The sequence below is a fragment of the Leucopleurus acutus genome (assembly GCF_964270905.1).
Source record: "Leucopleurus acutus genome assembly, chromosome: 6".
NCBI classification, from domain to species: Eukaryota; Metazoa; Chordata; class Mammalia; order Artiodactyla; family Delphinidae; genus Leucopleurus; species Leucopleurus acutus.
Genome location: NC_139149.1, coordinates 111,930,817 through 111,946,580, shown reverse-complemented (window position 1 = coordinate 111,946,580; position 15,764 = coordinate 111,930,817). Strand labels below are relative to the sequence as shown.

The 15,764-nt window shown below is 50.8% G+C and overlaps 1 protein-coding gene across 1 annotated transcript in view; it reads right to left on the bottom strand.

Annotated features, from left to right (window-relative positions):
* Window positions 1-7,372, bottom strand: part of INPP5D (inositol polyphosphate-5-phosphatase D) — a gene marked incomplete at its 5' end in the record, with an annotated part of 131,088 nt that extends 123,716 nt beyond the window's left edge. Inside the window, one exon of the mRNA XM_082841215.1 lies at window positions 7,239-7,372. Coding sequence (XP_082697341.1) covers window positions 7,239-7,372 — 134 coding nt within the window. The remainder of the gene's footprint in view (window positions 1-7,238) is intronic.
* Window positions 7,373-15,764: the final 8,392 nt, after the last annotated feature.

The window sequence follows — 15,764 nt, the reverse complement described above, 5'->3', positions numbered from 1 at the left end:
AATCATTCCATAAGTTATGGCACATAATGTAACAGAATTTGTGCATCCACTAAATATGATATTTAGGAAGAAAGGTTAACTAAGTGGGAAAATGCTAATGTTGCTAGAAAATATAGACTAATATTATATGGTGTTAGGTATATATATTACGGAGCTTATATACATGTGCTTGTGCGTGTGTGTGTGTGCATATGGGGGGCAGGGAGGGAGAGAGAGAATGAATGAGAAAATATGCCAACAAATTAACAGCATTTATGTTAGTCTCTCATCTCAGTGACTGGGTGATTACTTTCTCCTTTACCTTGCACTCTTTGTATGTTATACTTACTACTGTATTTTTTAAAGTTACTTGAAAGAACGCTGCCCCGTTCATCAGAATCTATTTCTGCACTGCCATCGATGCCTGAGATGGCCTCAACAAGCCTCTCCCCTCCGGAGGGCAGGTTTCTGGCTGGCAAGGGAAAGGGCTGGAGCAGCTGATCCTGTGGGAGCCAGCCTTGTCTGGTGTTATTTATAATAAGTAATTGAACCCAAATGGTTTGGATGCTGGTACTTAAAAGCAATGTTTTTCTCATTAATGGGACAAAGGGAGTGTGAAACGAGCAGGGGAGAGAGGAGGGATCCGGGCCACAGAGCTGCAGGCTTGTCCTGCTCACTGACCAGGGGCCTGACCTGTTGGGCTGTCGACACCCCTTCCCCAGCTCATCCACTTGCTGGGCTTCCTCGTAGCCTTAGGACTTTAGTTCCCTCAGCCCCTCACTCCTGCATTGGTCCTTAATGACTCTTAAGATGGCCTCCACTCCTCGACTTTCTCTTCATTCTCCGCGGTTCGTTCGGCGGTTCTTCCCGGCACCTGTGCCCCTGACCCTTCTCTCCCTCACAGCTCCAGGAGCTCGCCCCGGGCCCCAGCAGCCACCGGCCACTGGCGCGTCGCTCAAGCCCTCTTCCTGCCTCATCTCTTTGAGCACTTCCTCTGAGGAGGCCCCGCATGACAGCTCAGTGTCCCTGGAGGCTCCCACAGCCTCCAGGAAGCTCCAGAAGGGACACTCAGCCACCACTGTCCTCTTTCCGTCTGCTGCGGAATGCTCCTTACAGATGGCCCTGCACTCCTCTGCTTCCGAGATGTCACTACTCACCTCGTAGCTCTTAAAAAGTAATGGCCAGTGTTCAGCGTGCTGACTCTGTACACGTGTTGCCCACATTCTCCCATTTTATCTTCTCAATTATCCAGTGACAACAACAGAAAGACAAATCACCCTATTTTTTAAAAAATGGGCAAAAGGTATGAATAGACATTTCTCCAAAGCAGGTATACACAAATGGCCAATGAGCGCATGAAAAGATATCAACTTCATTCATAATTAGGGAGATGCAGATCAAAGTCACAGTAAGATGTCACTTCACACCCACTAGGATGGCCATTATCAAAAAGCTGTTAAGTATTGTTGAGGATGTGGAAAAATTAGAACTCTCTTACACTGCTGACAGGAATGTGAAACGGCACAGCTGCTGTGCGAAAGTCTGACAGTTCCACAAAAAGTTAAACATAGAATTACCATATGACCCAGCAGTTCCACCCAAGACAATTGAAAGCACACGTCCATAGAAAAACTTGTACAAGAATGCTCACAGCAGCATCATTCATAATAGCCCCAAAGGAGAAGCAACCCAAACGCCCATCAACTGATGAATGGCTAAATAAAATGTGGTAGATTGATATAATGGGCTATTATCTAGCCATAAAAAGAATGATTCATACTACAACATGGATGAACCCCGGAAGCATTATGCCAGGTGGGAAAAGTCAAGGATAAAAGGCCACATATTGTATGATTCCATATACATGAAATACCCAGAATGGGCAAATGGCCAGAGACAGAAAGTAGATCAGTGGTTGCCAACGGCTGGGAGGAAGGGGAATGGAAAGTGACGACTGATGGGTTCAGAGGGTTTTGCCGAGGTTGGGGGGATAATGAAAATATTCTGGAATTAGATGGTGGTGATGGTTTCACAACATTATACATGTACTAAACACCACTGAATTGTATACTACCTAAAGGGTGATGTTATGGGATGTGAATTATACTGCAATAAAAAAATTAACCCAACGAGTGCACATTTTGCCAGTGAGGATGCTGGGTGGGCACAGGGAGGTGAGCATCTCGCAAAGGCTAGAATTCACATCAGGTGTAGCCAACCACAGAGGGCTTGCCCCTAAGGACTGCGTCACGTGGCCTGAATTAGGGAGGGAAGAGCAGACCTCATCTTACTCCATCTCTGGGGCAGGGAGGAAGGCCTAGAGCCTCACCTCTCATCACCTCTCATCACCACCCCAGGAGATGGGACCACTCAACGGAGAAGCACCGACGTCTGTGCACAGGTGAATTTCACCTGTCAAGTAGGCAAGCTTGCAAAACACACCAAAGCCAGAGCCTACTCTGGTTCTGGAAGGATTGCTCCAGGGTGCTGTGCAAGGGCACAGAAAACCTGGAGACACTCGAATTTACCATGGGCTTTCCGAGTCACTGCACACAGAAGGAACCAGGAATCTGTTACATACATAGGCCTTCCCGGGCACATCCCTCCCTCCGGGTCCTGCACGCAGAAGGAACGCTCAGAACGGCTGTCCTTGGACAACCTCTTATGTAAACCAGATTTCAAGAGCTGAGGTCCTCCAGTTCTGACTACTGCCTGGGCCAGCATTTTCCCCCCACTTTGTCAATACCAGCCAGGAAAAACAGTGTTTTCCTTTGCATTTGCACAAAAGTAATTCACGATCAGTGTAAACTTTACCTAACTTTGAAAGGGGATTGGAGGAAGGTGGATTATATCACACCCATTCACACTGCAGTAAATGGCTTTACACCTCTTCTGGACACTTCTGCCCTCCAAGTCCCTTCTCTGTGGCTCCATCACCAGGGGTCTCCTACACACACCCAGACTTGCTGGCTTCTCTTTCTCCCTCCCAAGAACAGCAAGTTCAAGTCCTGGCCCTGCCATTAATTTGTACTGTAAACACAGCATGTTACCTAACATCATGGGCCTCAGTTTCCGCATCTGTAAAGTGGGGATAATAACACTTCCTCCAAAGGCCACTGTGGACAGTGAGTGAGTTAATGTGTGCAAAGAGCTTAGAACAGAACCCAGCACACAGGTGCCCTTTATAAGTCTTTTGCTGTTATTTTTAGGCAGAACAGATTAGCAACTACCTTTGGTTTGTACAGCAAGCCTTGTGGCCTGCCTTTACCTCAAGTGGGCCATCACATTCTTCCTAACAAGTAGAATGCCTTCTCTGAGGGCACTTTTGGTGACTAAATGTCCTCCTGGTGCTTCTTCACCTCTCTGGCTGTGCTCACAAGGCTACCAAGTCCAGGCTGCCTGGTGTACTGTCCCTGGGAAGGAGGTCATAGGTCTGCCTGGGCAGCTCACGAAAGGCCAGGTGCTGAGGGGAACCAAGACAGCATCCCCGCCACAGCTGGCTGGACCGGCATTGGTTTCTGAGTCACAGACAGCATGCATCTGCCCCCTCCCCTGGGAGGGAAGCCAACTCTCTCCGGTGTGGTTTGGTGGGAATGCCACCCGACTAGGCAGCTCCATCCTGGATGGTGGCTGACGGACCCAGTCGTATATAGGCTTGCTCTCAGGGCCCGGGCTGCTCTTACAGAGAGGGAGGTGTATCCGCAACACCACTGAGCCATTGTTCTAGTTCTGCCTGCGCAGCTAGGGCAAGGAGAGGCTGGCCCAGCTGGCCCGTGACCTCTCACCTTGAGGAACCCCCATCCCCAAAGGCGTATGTCTTCTCTGCAGCGTAAAGCACCTGACAGGGGAGCTGGTCCCTACGTGGAAGCACAGTCCTGGCAGGAGAGGAGGACACGAGCTTGACAGCCTCTCTTAGCACCCTCCATACAAGAGGGGCCGGACGGCCCCCTCAAGAAGCCCCCCTGGCCTTCCTAGAGCAGGGCCGACTCTGCTGGCTGGTCTGAGTGGCGTCGGGTGAGCATGACTTAGGAGCCCTCTGCCCATCACGTTCTCAGGCCCTTGCTGCAAGAAGGCAGAGATGGACTCAATTCCATGTGGTCAGCTCCTGGGATCTTCCTCCTCCAGCTCTCTGCACCCAGAGATGGGCCTCGGGATCCCCCTAAAGCAGGGCTTTCTGAGTTGCTGAGGACAGATCTGCACTTTCCTGCCCAGTGGCAGGTGGCAGGGCTGACCTCCCGAGAGGAAGTGTGGGTTTGCTAGGCCCAGGGTGAATGTGTACTCCTCAGTCACGTGGGCCACGCTGAATCGCAGCCTTGTCTTTTAGTGTCTCTCACCCCCTCCCTAGTTCCATTTAAATAGTCAAATCCTGTCTTCTTTCCTGAGCACGAAGGCCACTCCTGAGGAAGCTGCCCTCAGTTCCTGGAGCTCCAAACGCCCCTGCCTAAACCAGGGGTGGGAAGCCCCCTGCCATGCCCTCACTCACGAGAGGGGCTGGGAAGATGCTCCAGCCACTGGGGTCCAGGCAGGACAGGTCTGGGCACCCTGGGCCCTGAGGTCTTTCCCCATATGGAGATTTCTAGAGCAGAAGGGCCAGTCTTGGAGGCTTCCTGGCTCCCTTTGGAACAGGGTCGTTAAAAGGCCCTGACACCACAGCTGCCCCACTCGGGCTCCTGCACTCCCGGTGACTTCCAGAGAGACCGCAGAGGGTAAAGCCTGATGCTTGTGAAAGTCACGCTTGTGAAACCCGTCGGGGTTCCCATCGCTGGCCGTGGGCCAGGAGGGCGTGGGTGAGGTTTTCACCGTCCCAGGAACAGAGAAAACCAAGGATAGGGCCGGGCTAGGGGGTGTTTTTCAGGAAGTTAAACCTGTTTGATTTGAAGGACTGGTTTTTGGCTCTATGCATTTATTTATTTTTAAAGAGCATGTTCTTCCTGCCTTTTGGTGTTAAAGGACACTCCCTTTCATGAAATGAGCTGCTGAAAGGTGGCAGGTAGTTGTCACTCAGCTAGTTTCTTGTTTTTAAACCTCCTCAATGGGCAACATCACGGGTGGTGGCAAACTTAGGTCTCCCAGGGTTTTGGAAGGTTCGGTGGCTCGTGGTATCCCACAGCCTACAGGGCCTCCTGACCCTGCAGGAAGGGTGGCTTCCCCCACAGAGCGGAGGAGGAAGGGGACCCCTGGGCCTGGGCGTAGAGGCTGGCCTCACGGCTGGACTCACTGGGGAGGGCTCCAAGTCCTGGTGTCTGGAGCTAAAAGGGCCTTGGGGATGGAAGACTGACAAGAAGCCCAGCCCTGGGCTAAGAGGATGACGGACATTGCGGGGACCACGGGTACCCTCCCTAAGAGGCACATCGGCCGAGGCTCCAAGAGTGACCCAGTGCAGGGGAGGGGAGGGGAGGGGAGGAGAGGCAAGGTGGAGGAACGAATACTGTACACCATTACTGGATCCCAGGTTGCCGCCGGCCAGCAGGGATGTGTGGACAAAAGCCTCAAGCTCTCTGAGGTGTGCCCACCTGTAAAGTCAGGGGTGGTGGGACGAGAGGTTCCAAGGCCTCTCCCAGCTCTGGCTTGTTCCAAGGCTCCCAGTTTGGAGTCAGAGAGACCCACGTTCCAATCTGTAGCCTGGGCACTACCACAGCTCCCTGGTCAAAGGGCTGCTGTGAAGGTTAGCGAGCTGGAGCCTGGAAGTTCTCGAGACACCCAGGGGAGGGGAGAGATTCACGTGGGCCGAGTGGAGACAGATCAGGATCTCCTCACTATTTCTACGGCCCCGTCAACTGGTCCCCACAGGGGCTGTGCCTGCGGGGAAACCTGGGTCTGCTTCGCTTCCCCTGGGGTGTGAGAACTGGGGGCCCAGGAAGCCGACCTTGGGGGCAGGGGCTCTGACGCAGTCAGCGCTCGGGCCGGGCGACCCCTGAGAGCCTGTGTTAATTTCTAAATGCTCCCAGCCGCCCTCGTAAACGCCCTGGCTTCTCTTGCTGCCACCCGGAACCCATGCTCACACCCGCTTGCCAGGCACAGGAGTGGGGTGGCAGCAGTCTGGTTGTCTGGGTGCAGCCTCTGGGGGCAGATGTCCTTGGCTTTGACTGTCATCACTCGGTTAACCCGTCTGAGCCTCAATTTCCTCATCTGCAAAGTGGAGCAACAAAAGGACCTGCACTTCAGGTTGTCGTGAGGATGAAACAGGTCGACGCACAGACAAACGCTCAGACTCAACGCTCCAAACAAGGCCCGTGTCCATGACCTACTTCCCCTCCTGTGTGGACAGCAGCAAGGCCTGCCTGCTCAGAGGGACCCTTCTGTGAGACCAGGGGCAGGACCTGACAGGTGCAGGTGGACACACACCCTTCCCCCCCCATGCCCGGCACTGCCCGAGGCCCCAGTGGGGATGGTTAGACCGCAAGGCTGCAGGGCCGAGAGCCTCCTTCAGACATTGGTTGAGAAGGGTGTTTTAAAAAGGAAACTTCAGCAAGTGGCCGGTTCCCGATTTTAGGCCAACTGGCACATTCAGCAACATCCCAGAGAGGGGGAGCGGAGAGAGCTGATGGTAGCAGAGAGGCCCGAACAGGTGGGGACAGACCCAAGGGCTGTGGAGGGGACAGAAGAGGCTCCTGCTGTCGGTGATGTGACTCCCTCTGCTCCAAGGGCCCCAAATACAACTTCTGGGTGAACTGAAAATCCTTTCTTGAGTGACCCCCCGACACACACCCTTATTCATGGCTCCCCAAACGATGGCTTCCTCCAAAGGCCCAAAGCTTGGCACAGGAAGGGTCCCCTCTTGCCACTTTTGTTCTTCCAGGAGGGTTTCCGAACTGCGCATACTTTGACCAGCACCTGAACTGACTGAGCTACTTTCTAACACACCCACCACCACGGAGCCCCGAGCTTCTGCCCGTCTCAGAGAGCCCGGACCCACTTCTCTTGGACCCTGGAACCCCAAGGAAGCCCCTTGACCGCACGGCTCCCCGGTAGCTGGGCGAGTGACCAGGCCCCAGGCTGGCCCTGGAGGGCTCCAGCCCTGCAAAACCTGAACTCCAGGGCCGAGCAGGTCCACAATGGGCCTCAGCTGGACCCACCAACAAACCCGGGGTGCGTGCAAGGTCACTCGACATAAAAACAACACATCCCAGAGCCGGGCCCCTGGCTAAGCCCAGAGCCGGCTTCCCCTCTACTGAGTGGCACCTCCATCACCTCCGTGCCTGGGCAGGAGAGGCCAGGCCAGGGCGGAGGAGCAGGGGTGGGCAGGGCCCCGTACTCACAGCACGCAGAGCGCGTACGCCCGGGAGACGGACTCGCTGGCGCGCACGAGGAAGCTCCCGTCCTTGCCGGTCCTGGAGAGCAGCTCCTCGGCCTTGGAGCGGGTGATGTTGCCATGGTTCCAGCAGGGGACCATGGCGGGTGTGGGTCTCCCCGGGCCGGGCCGGCGCCCTCCCCGCAGGACCTGCACAGCCAAGGGGAGCTGGGCCCCTGCACCGCGACCCGCCGTCGGTCCCCTCTCGGCCGCCCCGGCTGCTGCCACCCGCTCACTGACCGACTTCCTGTTTCAGGCACTCGGCAAGGGAAAGGAAACGAGCTGCAGAGAACTTCCTCATTGCAGAGACCAAGCGAGAGAGGTCCTCCACCTTCCCAGCGCGCCCGCCCGCCCCCTGCCTGCTGCCCTTTCCCTCTCACCCCCCCCCCCCACCCCCGCGCCCTGTCTCTTTCCTTTAATGGGTCTCAGTCCCCAGAGGGGCGAGCATCAGCTCACGTCCTCCTGGGGGAACTGTCAGCTCCTCTGGGGTCAGGAGGTTCACGGCCAGCTTCTGAAGGAGCACGGCCAAGCCAGCGGCCATTCTGAGGCCCGTCCCAATGCCCCCGTGGGGTGGCCACGCCCTGGACATCAGCCTCAGCCCTCTCTGCCCGACCCCAGAGCTTTTTAACTCCCCGTCCCCTCCCTCCAACGTGCCCATGGAGCAGATGCTCACAGGGGAGAGCTTCTCCGTTGGGACTAAGGCCTGCCCCAGGGCGGAGCAAAACTGGGGGGAGGGGTCCAGCCGAGCCCCCTCCCCATATTGGAGACTCATGGCCACCCAGGCACTATTCAGCCCTGGGCACTGGGAGGACCTTAGGCGACACTGCCCGAGGGCTCCCAGGGCCCAGGTGACAGTTCCATGACACATTTACACTTATCCCCAGGGCCAGTGGGTGTGAAGGAACCCATGGCGACCCTTCTCCAGGGCAGGGCATTCTGACCCTGCAGCCCAGCTTAGAGACACACAGAGGGAGCGTGGAGGGCTCGGGACGTGGACCTTTTGCAGGGTGAGGCGGGGGACTGGGTTTTCACCTCTGGGTCTTTCTGGGACACTCGGGAAACTCACACATCCCCATGGGGAAAGCTGGTCACCTGGCAAGTATGACGTTCCTTCCTGAGTCCCGCATCTCAGCAGAGTTGGAGGTGGCCGGGCATGGCTGCCTTTGCCCACAGCTCAAAGGGGAGCTGCCTTCTGCGGGGCTGGGAGCCACCATCCTGGACCAGCAGACTCCGAGGGCCCTAAAGTGAACACCCCGCTTGGACCACAGGCGGGGTGTCCTCAGTCCTCAGGTCAGTGCACCAGGGTGAAGGGGCAGGTGCCCAGCTATTGCACAGGGCCACCCCGTCCCGCCTCAGCCCTCAGCCCCCCAACATGACAAGAGAAGCCACGTGCAGGGGCCCGGGCCAGGCAAGCCTCCATTCGAATCCGGTTCTTCTGCATTCAAGCTGCAGGAGCTGGCTGGGTTTCTTCTCTCTCTCAGCCCCGGTTACCTTGTCTTTGCCTTAAGGAGGGCAGCCCCTAGAGGAGCTCAGGTGTGCCAGGAGCCCCCAGCCCCTGCCACCTGCAGCAGCCCTCGCAACACTTGATGCTGAAAATCAAAGCAAAGGCCTGTGACTCCGGTGGACTGAATCCTGGACCGGCCTCACCTCCCGCCTCAGGGAAGAGCAGTGGGGGGAGGAAGTAAGGAAGGTGGTTAACTCAGGCCTGAAGCTGGGAAGTTCTGCCCATTAAGGGGGCCCCAGGGGTGGGCTGCTCCCATAGAGGGGTCATCTCGGGGGTCCCCTCCAGCATGGGGGGCAGCACGGTCAAGGCATGGCCACCCTGCTTCGGGCCCTCTCTGGGCTCAAATGAAGTTCCTTTTGGAAGCTCAGCCCAGCAGACTTCCGGGTCCTCGCACTCACCTCCCCAAAGCCAGTTCCTCCCCAGGTCGCTCTGAGCTTCCTCTCCCCGACCACTGCCCCCTCCCCTGGTTCCTCCCACTGAACCCAGGGACAAAACTCCCAAGCCTTCAAGGAGCACGTATCAAGGCCCTCTAGCCAGGTCCTGAGCTAGGTATGGGGACACCAAGGTGGGGAGAAGAGCTGGCCTCCTGAAGCTGGCTCGACCCTGGGATGCCAGCCCCCAAGCAAGCAACCCCTGGTGGAGAGCTCTCCTTCCCTGACTCCCAACTCAGCCCCACACCAAGTCAACCCTCTCCTTAAGAGACCTGCTCCCACCATATACTTCTCAGGTTTCTCCTGTTTCCCTGCTGACCTCCCTGCTGTCTGCCTCAAAGCCCCCGGGTCACTCCAGGGTCCATCAGGATGATCCATCCACGATCCTTGCCCCACAGCACCTTGACCAACTCATCCCCAGAGACCCTCTATCACATCCAAGACACTTCCACTTATAACTCCCTCCCCCCGGCACTCTCCAGCTTCCCACCTTCCCTTCCACACCTCTATTCCCCCTGAGTCCCACATTTCAGCAGGGTTGGGGAGGCCAGTGAGACTGTCCTTGCCATTTGATCCAGTGTTATTTCCCTTTGACACACACACAACACATACAAGACACATACATGTCATACATGTTTCCCTAATTTTTAAGGTCCATTGCACCTTCACGTCCTTCCCAACCCAACTACCTAAGCCATCTGACATGGTCAGCTTCCTAATCCCCCTGCCCTTCTGTCCCTGACACTCAGAAAACCCCAACTTCTAGATCAGGGTTGCCCTTATGGTGAATGGGGCCCCAGTAGATATTTTTTGCAGGGTCCCTGTCTATATACACAATTTCATTAAAACTTGTATTTTAAAATTCAGGGACCCACGTAAGGTAGTGATTTATCAATGAAGATTTAGAATAATGGACAGAGAAGAGGTAATTATGTATATGTTCAGTGTCCAATCAGCACACCTGAAGAGTCTTTGTGATGTCCAGGTCCTCTCTTCTTGTTCAGGTCCTGCTTTTTATCGTCAAATGCACCATTCCTGGCTGATTTTGTGTCTCGTACAGCAAGATGAGGGTAGCAGTGCTGCTCTTATTCACAATGCGGTGGCATTTCTCAACCTGTTCATTTCAAGACAGCATAGATCTTCTTGCCTCTGCATTTCCTAACCCCATTCATTTATTGATGGTCATGTCATTACTCGTGACACTGCTTCATCCATTGTGCCGCCTGTGAATACTGGCTTCCAACGATTCCCTCTGAGGTTGTTCCTTTGCTTCGTTGATATCCACAAGTGCATATCTTACCCAGAGCATGCCAGAAAATGTTAACGAGAGAGGTGGCAAGATGGTGGAGTAGGAAGACCCTGAACCCACCTGCTTTTACAGACACACCAAAATTACACTTTCTTACAGCGCAACAAACTATCAGAATGACCTGAAGACTAGCAGAACAGATTTTTCCACAACTAAAGACATAAAGAAAGAATCACAAGGAGATGAGTAGGAAGGGTACAGATGCGGTAGAGTCAAGACCCACACCCCCAGGTTGGCAACCCACAAATGAGGTGAATATCACAATCATAGAGATTCTCCTCGAGGAACAAGGCGTATGAGCCTTACATTGGATTCCCCAGCCCAGGGGTCCTGCACAGGGATGAAAAGCCCCCAAAATGTCTGGTTTTGAAAACCAGCAGGGTTTACATTCAGGACAGCCAGAGGGCCGTAGGAAACAGAGACTCCGCTTTTAAAGGATGCGCACAAAATCTTACATATTCTGAGACCAGTGCAGAGGTGGTAGTTTGAAAGGAGCCCGTGTCAGACATACTTGCTGAACTTGGAGAGCCTCCCAGAGAGGCAGCACGCAACTGGGACTCCCCCTGGGGACGGAGATGCTGACAGCAGCCATTTTGGGGAGTTTGTTCTACCCCAATAACACTGGCACTGGCAAGCACCATTCTGGAATCCTCCCTCTAGCATATTAGTGTTGGGGACACAGCCCTGCCCACCAGTAGGCTGGTACCAGGCCCCAGGCCACCCCACCCTCTGGGCAGACAGACAGTCATGCAGAGACCCACGACTGGGCCAGCAGCAGATCCACACCCCTCTGGGCTACACAGCCAACCATGCAAGAAGCCTACCCTGTCCTCCAGGGGGCCCACAGCCATCACATAAGGCATGGTCTTGCAGGCAACTGGGCCAGGGGCCAGCCCCACCCACCAGCGTGCCCACAATAGTTAGCCTCACCACAACAGAAGGGCACATGCAGCCCATACAGGGGGCACTCCTAGAGCATGCAGCTCTGGTGACCAAAAGGGAGCTTACTGCTGGGCCCTATAGGACATCTCCTACATAAGGCCACTTTCCAAGATTTGGAAATGTAACCGACCTACCTAACACACAGAAATAAACACAGAATATTGGGGAAAAAATGAAGCAACAGAGGAATATGTGCCAAATGAAGGAACAACACATAACCTTAGAAAAAGAACTAAACGAAGTGGAGATCAACAATCTACCCCATAATGGGTTTGAGGTAACAATCATAAAGATACTTACCAAACTCAGGAGAAGAAAGGATGAACACAGAATTTCAATAAAGAGTTACAAAGTATAAAAAAGAACCCAAAAGAACTGAAGAATACAATAATTGAAATAAAACACACTAAAAGGAATCAGCAGTAGAGTAAATTATACATAAGAACAGATCAGTGATCTGGAAGACAGAGTAGTGGAAATGGCCCAAGCTGAACAGAAGAAAGAAAAAGAATTTTTAAAAATGAGGATAGTTTAAGAGACCTCTAGGACTATATCAAGCATACTAACATTTACACTATAGGGGTCCCAGAAGGAGAAGAGAGAGAGAAAGGACATATCTGAAGAAATAACAACTGAAAACAGCCCTAACCTGGGGAAGGAAACAGACACCCAGGTTCAGGAAGCACAGAGAGTCCCTAGTAAGATGGACCCAAAGAGGTCCATGCTAAGATACATGATAATTAAAATGGCAAAAATTAAAGATAAAGAGAGAATCTTAAAAGCAGCAAGAGAAAAGCAACTAGTTACATACCAGGGAACTCCCATAAGACAATCAGCTGACTTTTCAGCAGAAACTTTGTAGGCCAGAAGCGAGTGGAACAATGTATTCAAAGTGATGAAACAAAAAACTTACAACCAAGAATACTCTACCCAAGATTATCTTTCAAATTAGAAGGGGAGAGCAAGAGTTTTGACAAGCAGAAGCTAGAAGAGCCCAGCACCACTAAACTAGTTTTACAAGAAATGTTAAGGGGACTTTTCTAAGCAGGAAGAAAAGGCCACAACTAGAAATATGAATAATTGTGAAAGGGGAAATCTCGTCGGTAAAGACAAACATGCAGTAAAGCCAGTAGGTCAACCACTTATAAAGCTAGTAGGAGTGTTAAAAGACACAAGACAAAAGAAAAAGCTCAAATAAACAACCTACCCTTACACCTAGAGGAACTAGGAAAAGAACAATAAATAGAACCCAAAGTTAGGAGAAGGAAAGAAATCATAAAAATCAGAGCAGAAATAAATGAAATAGAGACTAAAAAAATAAAATAGGAAAGTTCAATGAAACTAAGAGCTGGTTCTTCAAAAAGATAAACAAAATTGATATACCTATAGCCACTCATTGAGGAAAAAAAAGAGAGGGCCCACATAAATAAAATCAGAAATGAAAAGGAGAAGTTACAGTGGACACCACAGAAATACAAAGGATCATGAGATTACTATGAACAATTATACACCAATAAAATGGGCAACATAGGAGAAATGGACAAATTTCTAGAAATGTACAATCTCCAAAGACTGAACCAGGAAGAAATAGAAAACATGAACAGACCAATTACTAGTAAAAAAAAAAAAAAACCAAACTCCCCAAACCCAGAAGTCCAGGACCAGTTGGCTTCACAGCTGAATTCTGCCAAAAATTTAGAAAATACTTACCTATCCTTCTCAAACTATTCCAAGAAATTGCAGAGGAAGGAATGCTTCTGAACTCATTCTATGAAATCTTCATCACCCTGACACCAAAATCAGACAAAGATATTACTAAAAAGAAACTTACAGACAAATATTACTCATGAACATAGATGCAAAAATCCTCCACAAAATATTAGCAAGCTGAATTCAACAATACAATAAAAGGATCACATACCATGATCAAGTGAGATTTATCCCAGTGATGCAAGGATAGTACAATACCTGCAAATCAATCGGTGTGATACATTGTTAATGTAAGCATTAACAAAGTGAGGAATAAAAATCATATGATCATCTCAATAGATGCAGAAAAAGCTTTGGACAAAATTCAACATCCATTTATGATTAAAACTCTCAACAAAGTGGGTATATAAGGGACACACCTCAACATAATAAAGGCCATATATGACAAGCCCACAGCAAACATCATATTCAATGGTGAAAAGCTGAAAGCATTTCCTCTAAGATCAGAAACAAGACAAGAATGCCAACTCTTGCCACTTTTATTCAACATAGTATTGGAATTCTTAGCTACAGGAATCAGAAGAGAAAAAGAAAGAAAAGGAATCTAAAGTGTAAAGGAAGAAGTAAAACTGTCATTGTTTGCAGAGGACATGATACTGTACATAGGAAATCCTAAAGACACCACCAAAAAACTACCAGAACTCATCAACGAATTCAGTAAAGTTGCAGGATACAAAATTAATATTCAGAACTCTTTTGCATTTCTATACACTATCAGCAAGCTATCAGAAAGAGAAATTAAGAAAGCAATCCCATTTACAATCACATCAAAAAGAATAAAATACCTATGAATAAATCTAACTAAGGAGGTAAAAGATCTGTACTTGGAAAAAAAAGACACTGATGAAAGAACTTGAAGATGTCACAAACAAGATGGCAAGATACATCGTGTATATAGATTGGAAGAATTAATATTGTTAAAATGACCATACTACCCAAGGCAATCTACAGACTCAATGCAATCTCTATCAAAATACCAATGGCATTTTTCACAGAACTAGAACAAATAATTCTATAATTTGTATGGAAACATAGAAGATCTCAAATAGCCAAAACAATCTTGAAAAAGAAAAACAAAACTAGAGATATGATGCTCCCTGATTTCAAACTATACTACAAAGTTGCAGTAATAATAACAGTATGGTACTGACACAAAACAGACACGTAGATTAATGGAACAGAATAGAGGGCCCAGAAATGAACCCACACGTACATGGGCAATTAATCTATGACAGAGGAGGCAAGAATATACAATGGGGAAAAGATAGCCTCTTCAGTAAATGGTTTTGGGCAAACTGGACAGCTACATGCAAGAGGCTCAAACTGGACTACTCTCTCACACCACACACAAAAATAAATTCAAAATGGATTGAAGACTTAAATGTAAGACCTGAAACCATGAAACTTCTAGAAGAAAACGTAAGCAGTATGCTCTCTAACATCGGTATTAGTAATATTTGTTTTGGTGCCGTCTCCTCAGGCAAGGTAAACAAAAACAAACAAATGAGACTACATCAAACTAAGAAGCTTTTGCACAGGGAAGGAAACTATCAACAACACGAAAAGGCCACCTACTGAGTGGGAGAAGATATGTGCACACAATATACCCTACAAGGGGTTAATATCCAAAATATACAAAAATTCATACAACTCAATGTCAAAAAACCAAACAACCCAATTTAAAAATGGGCAGAGGGTCTGAATAGAGCACCTCTAGAAGCTCTGGGAAGGACAGACAAAACCTCAGTGTTGGGCTTCCCTGGTGGCGCAGTGGTTGAGAGTCTGCCTGCCGATGCAGGGGACACGGGTCCGTGCCCCAGTCCGGGAAGATCCCACATGCCGCGGAGCGGCTGGGCCCGTGAGCCACGGCCGCTGAGCCTGCGTGTCCGGAGCCTGTGCTCCGCAACGGGAGAGGCCACAGCAGTGAGAGGCCCGTGTACCGCAAAAAAATAAAAACCCCTCAGTGTTGAAGAAATGAACTTACATGGCAGGTGCCAAGACATAGGAAGGATTCTGCTTCTGAAAACTCAGGTGGAGGCAGGTGACAGGGACAGGACCCAGAGAGGTGCAATGATCCCATTGCACCACCAAGCTGCTTGTCAGGTGTCCTTCCACCCTGGACAGGAAGCAGAGTGGGTTTCAAAGTCTGAGAAGGGGTCAGACAAGAAGAGGGACCATGGAGTCCCAGCAGTAGGGATGAAGAAGAGATGCAGGGTCACTTCACACAAATATTGTGCGACAATATTTCTATTAATCACCATGCTTCCCTTTCCCTCCTGTGTTCATCGAAGCTCTTTACTGTACCCCAGGGCACCCGAGTCCCCACCAGCCTGGGCCAAGTAGGTGTCAGCCCTTGATTCCTATGGGAAAGAAGTCAGCGAGTGAAAGTAGCTACTCACTAAAATCAAAGGGAGGGGTGATAGTCAGTTTTATGTGTCAACGTGGCTGGGCCACAGTGCCCAGATATGTGGTCAAACAGTGTTCTAGATGTCTCAGTGAAGATATTCATCAGTGCGATTAGCATTGAACTCAGTAGAC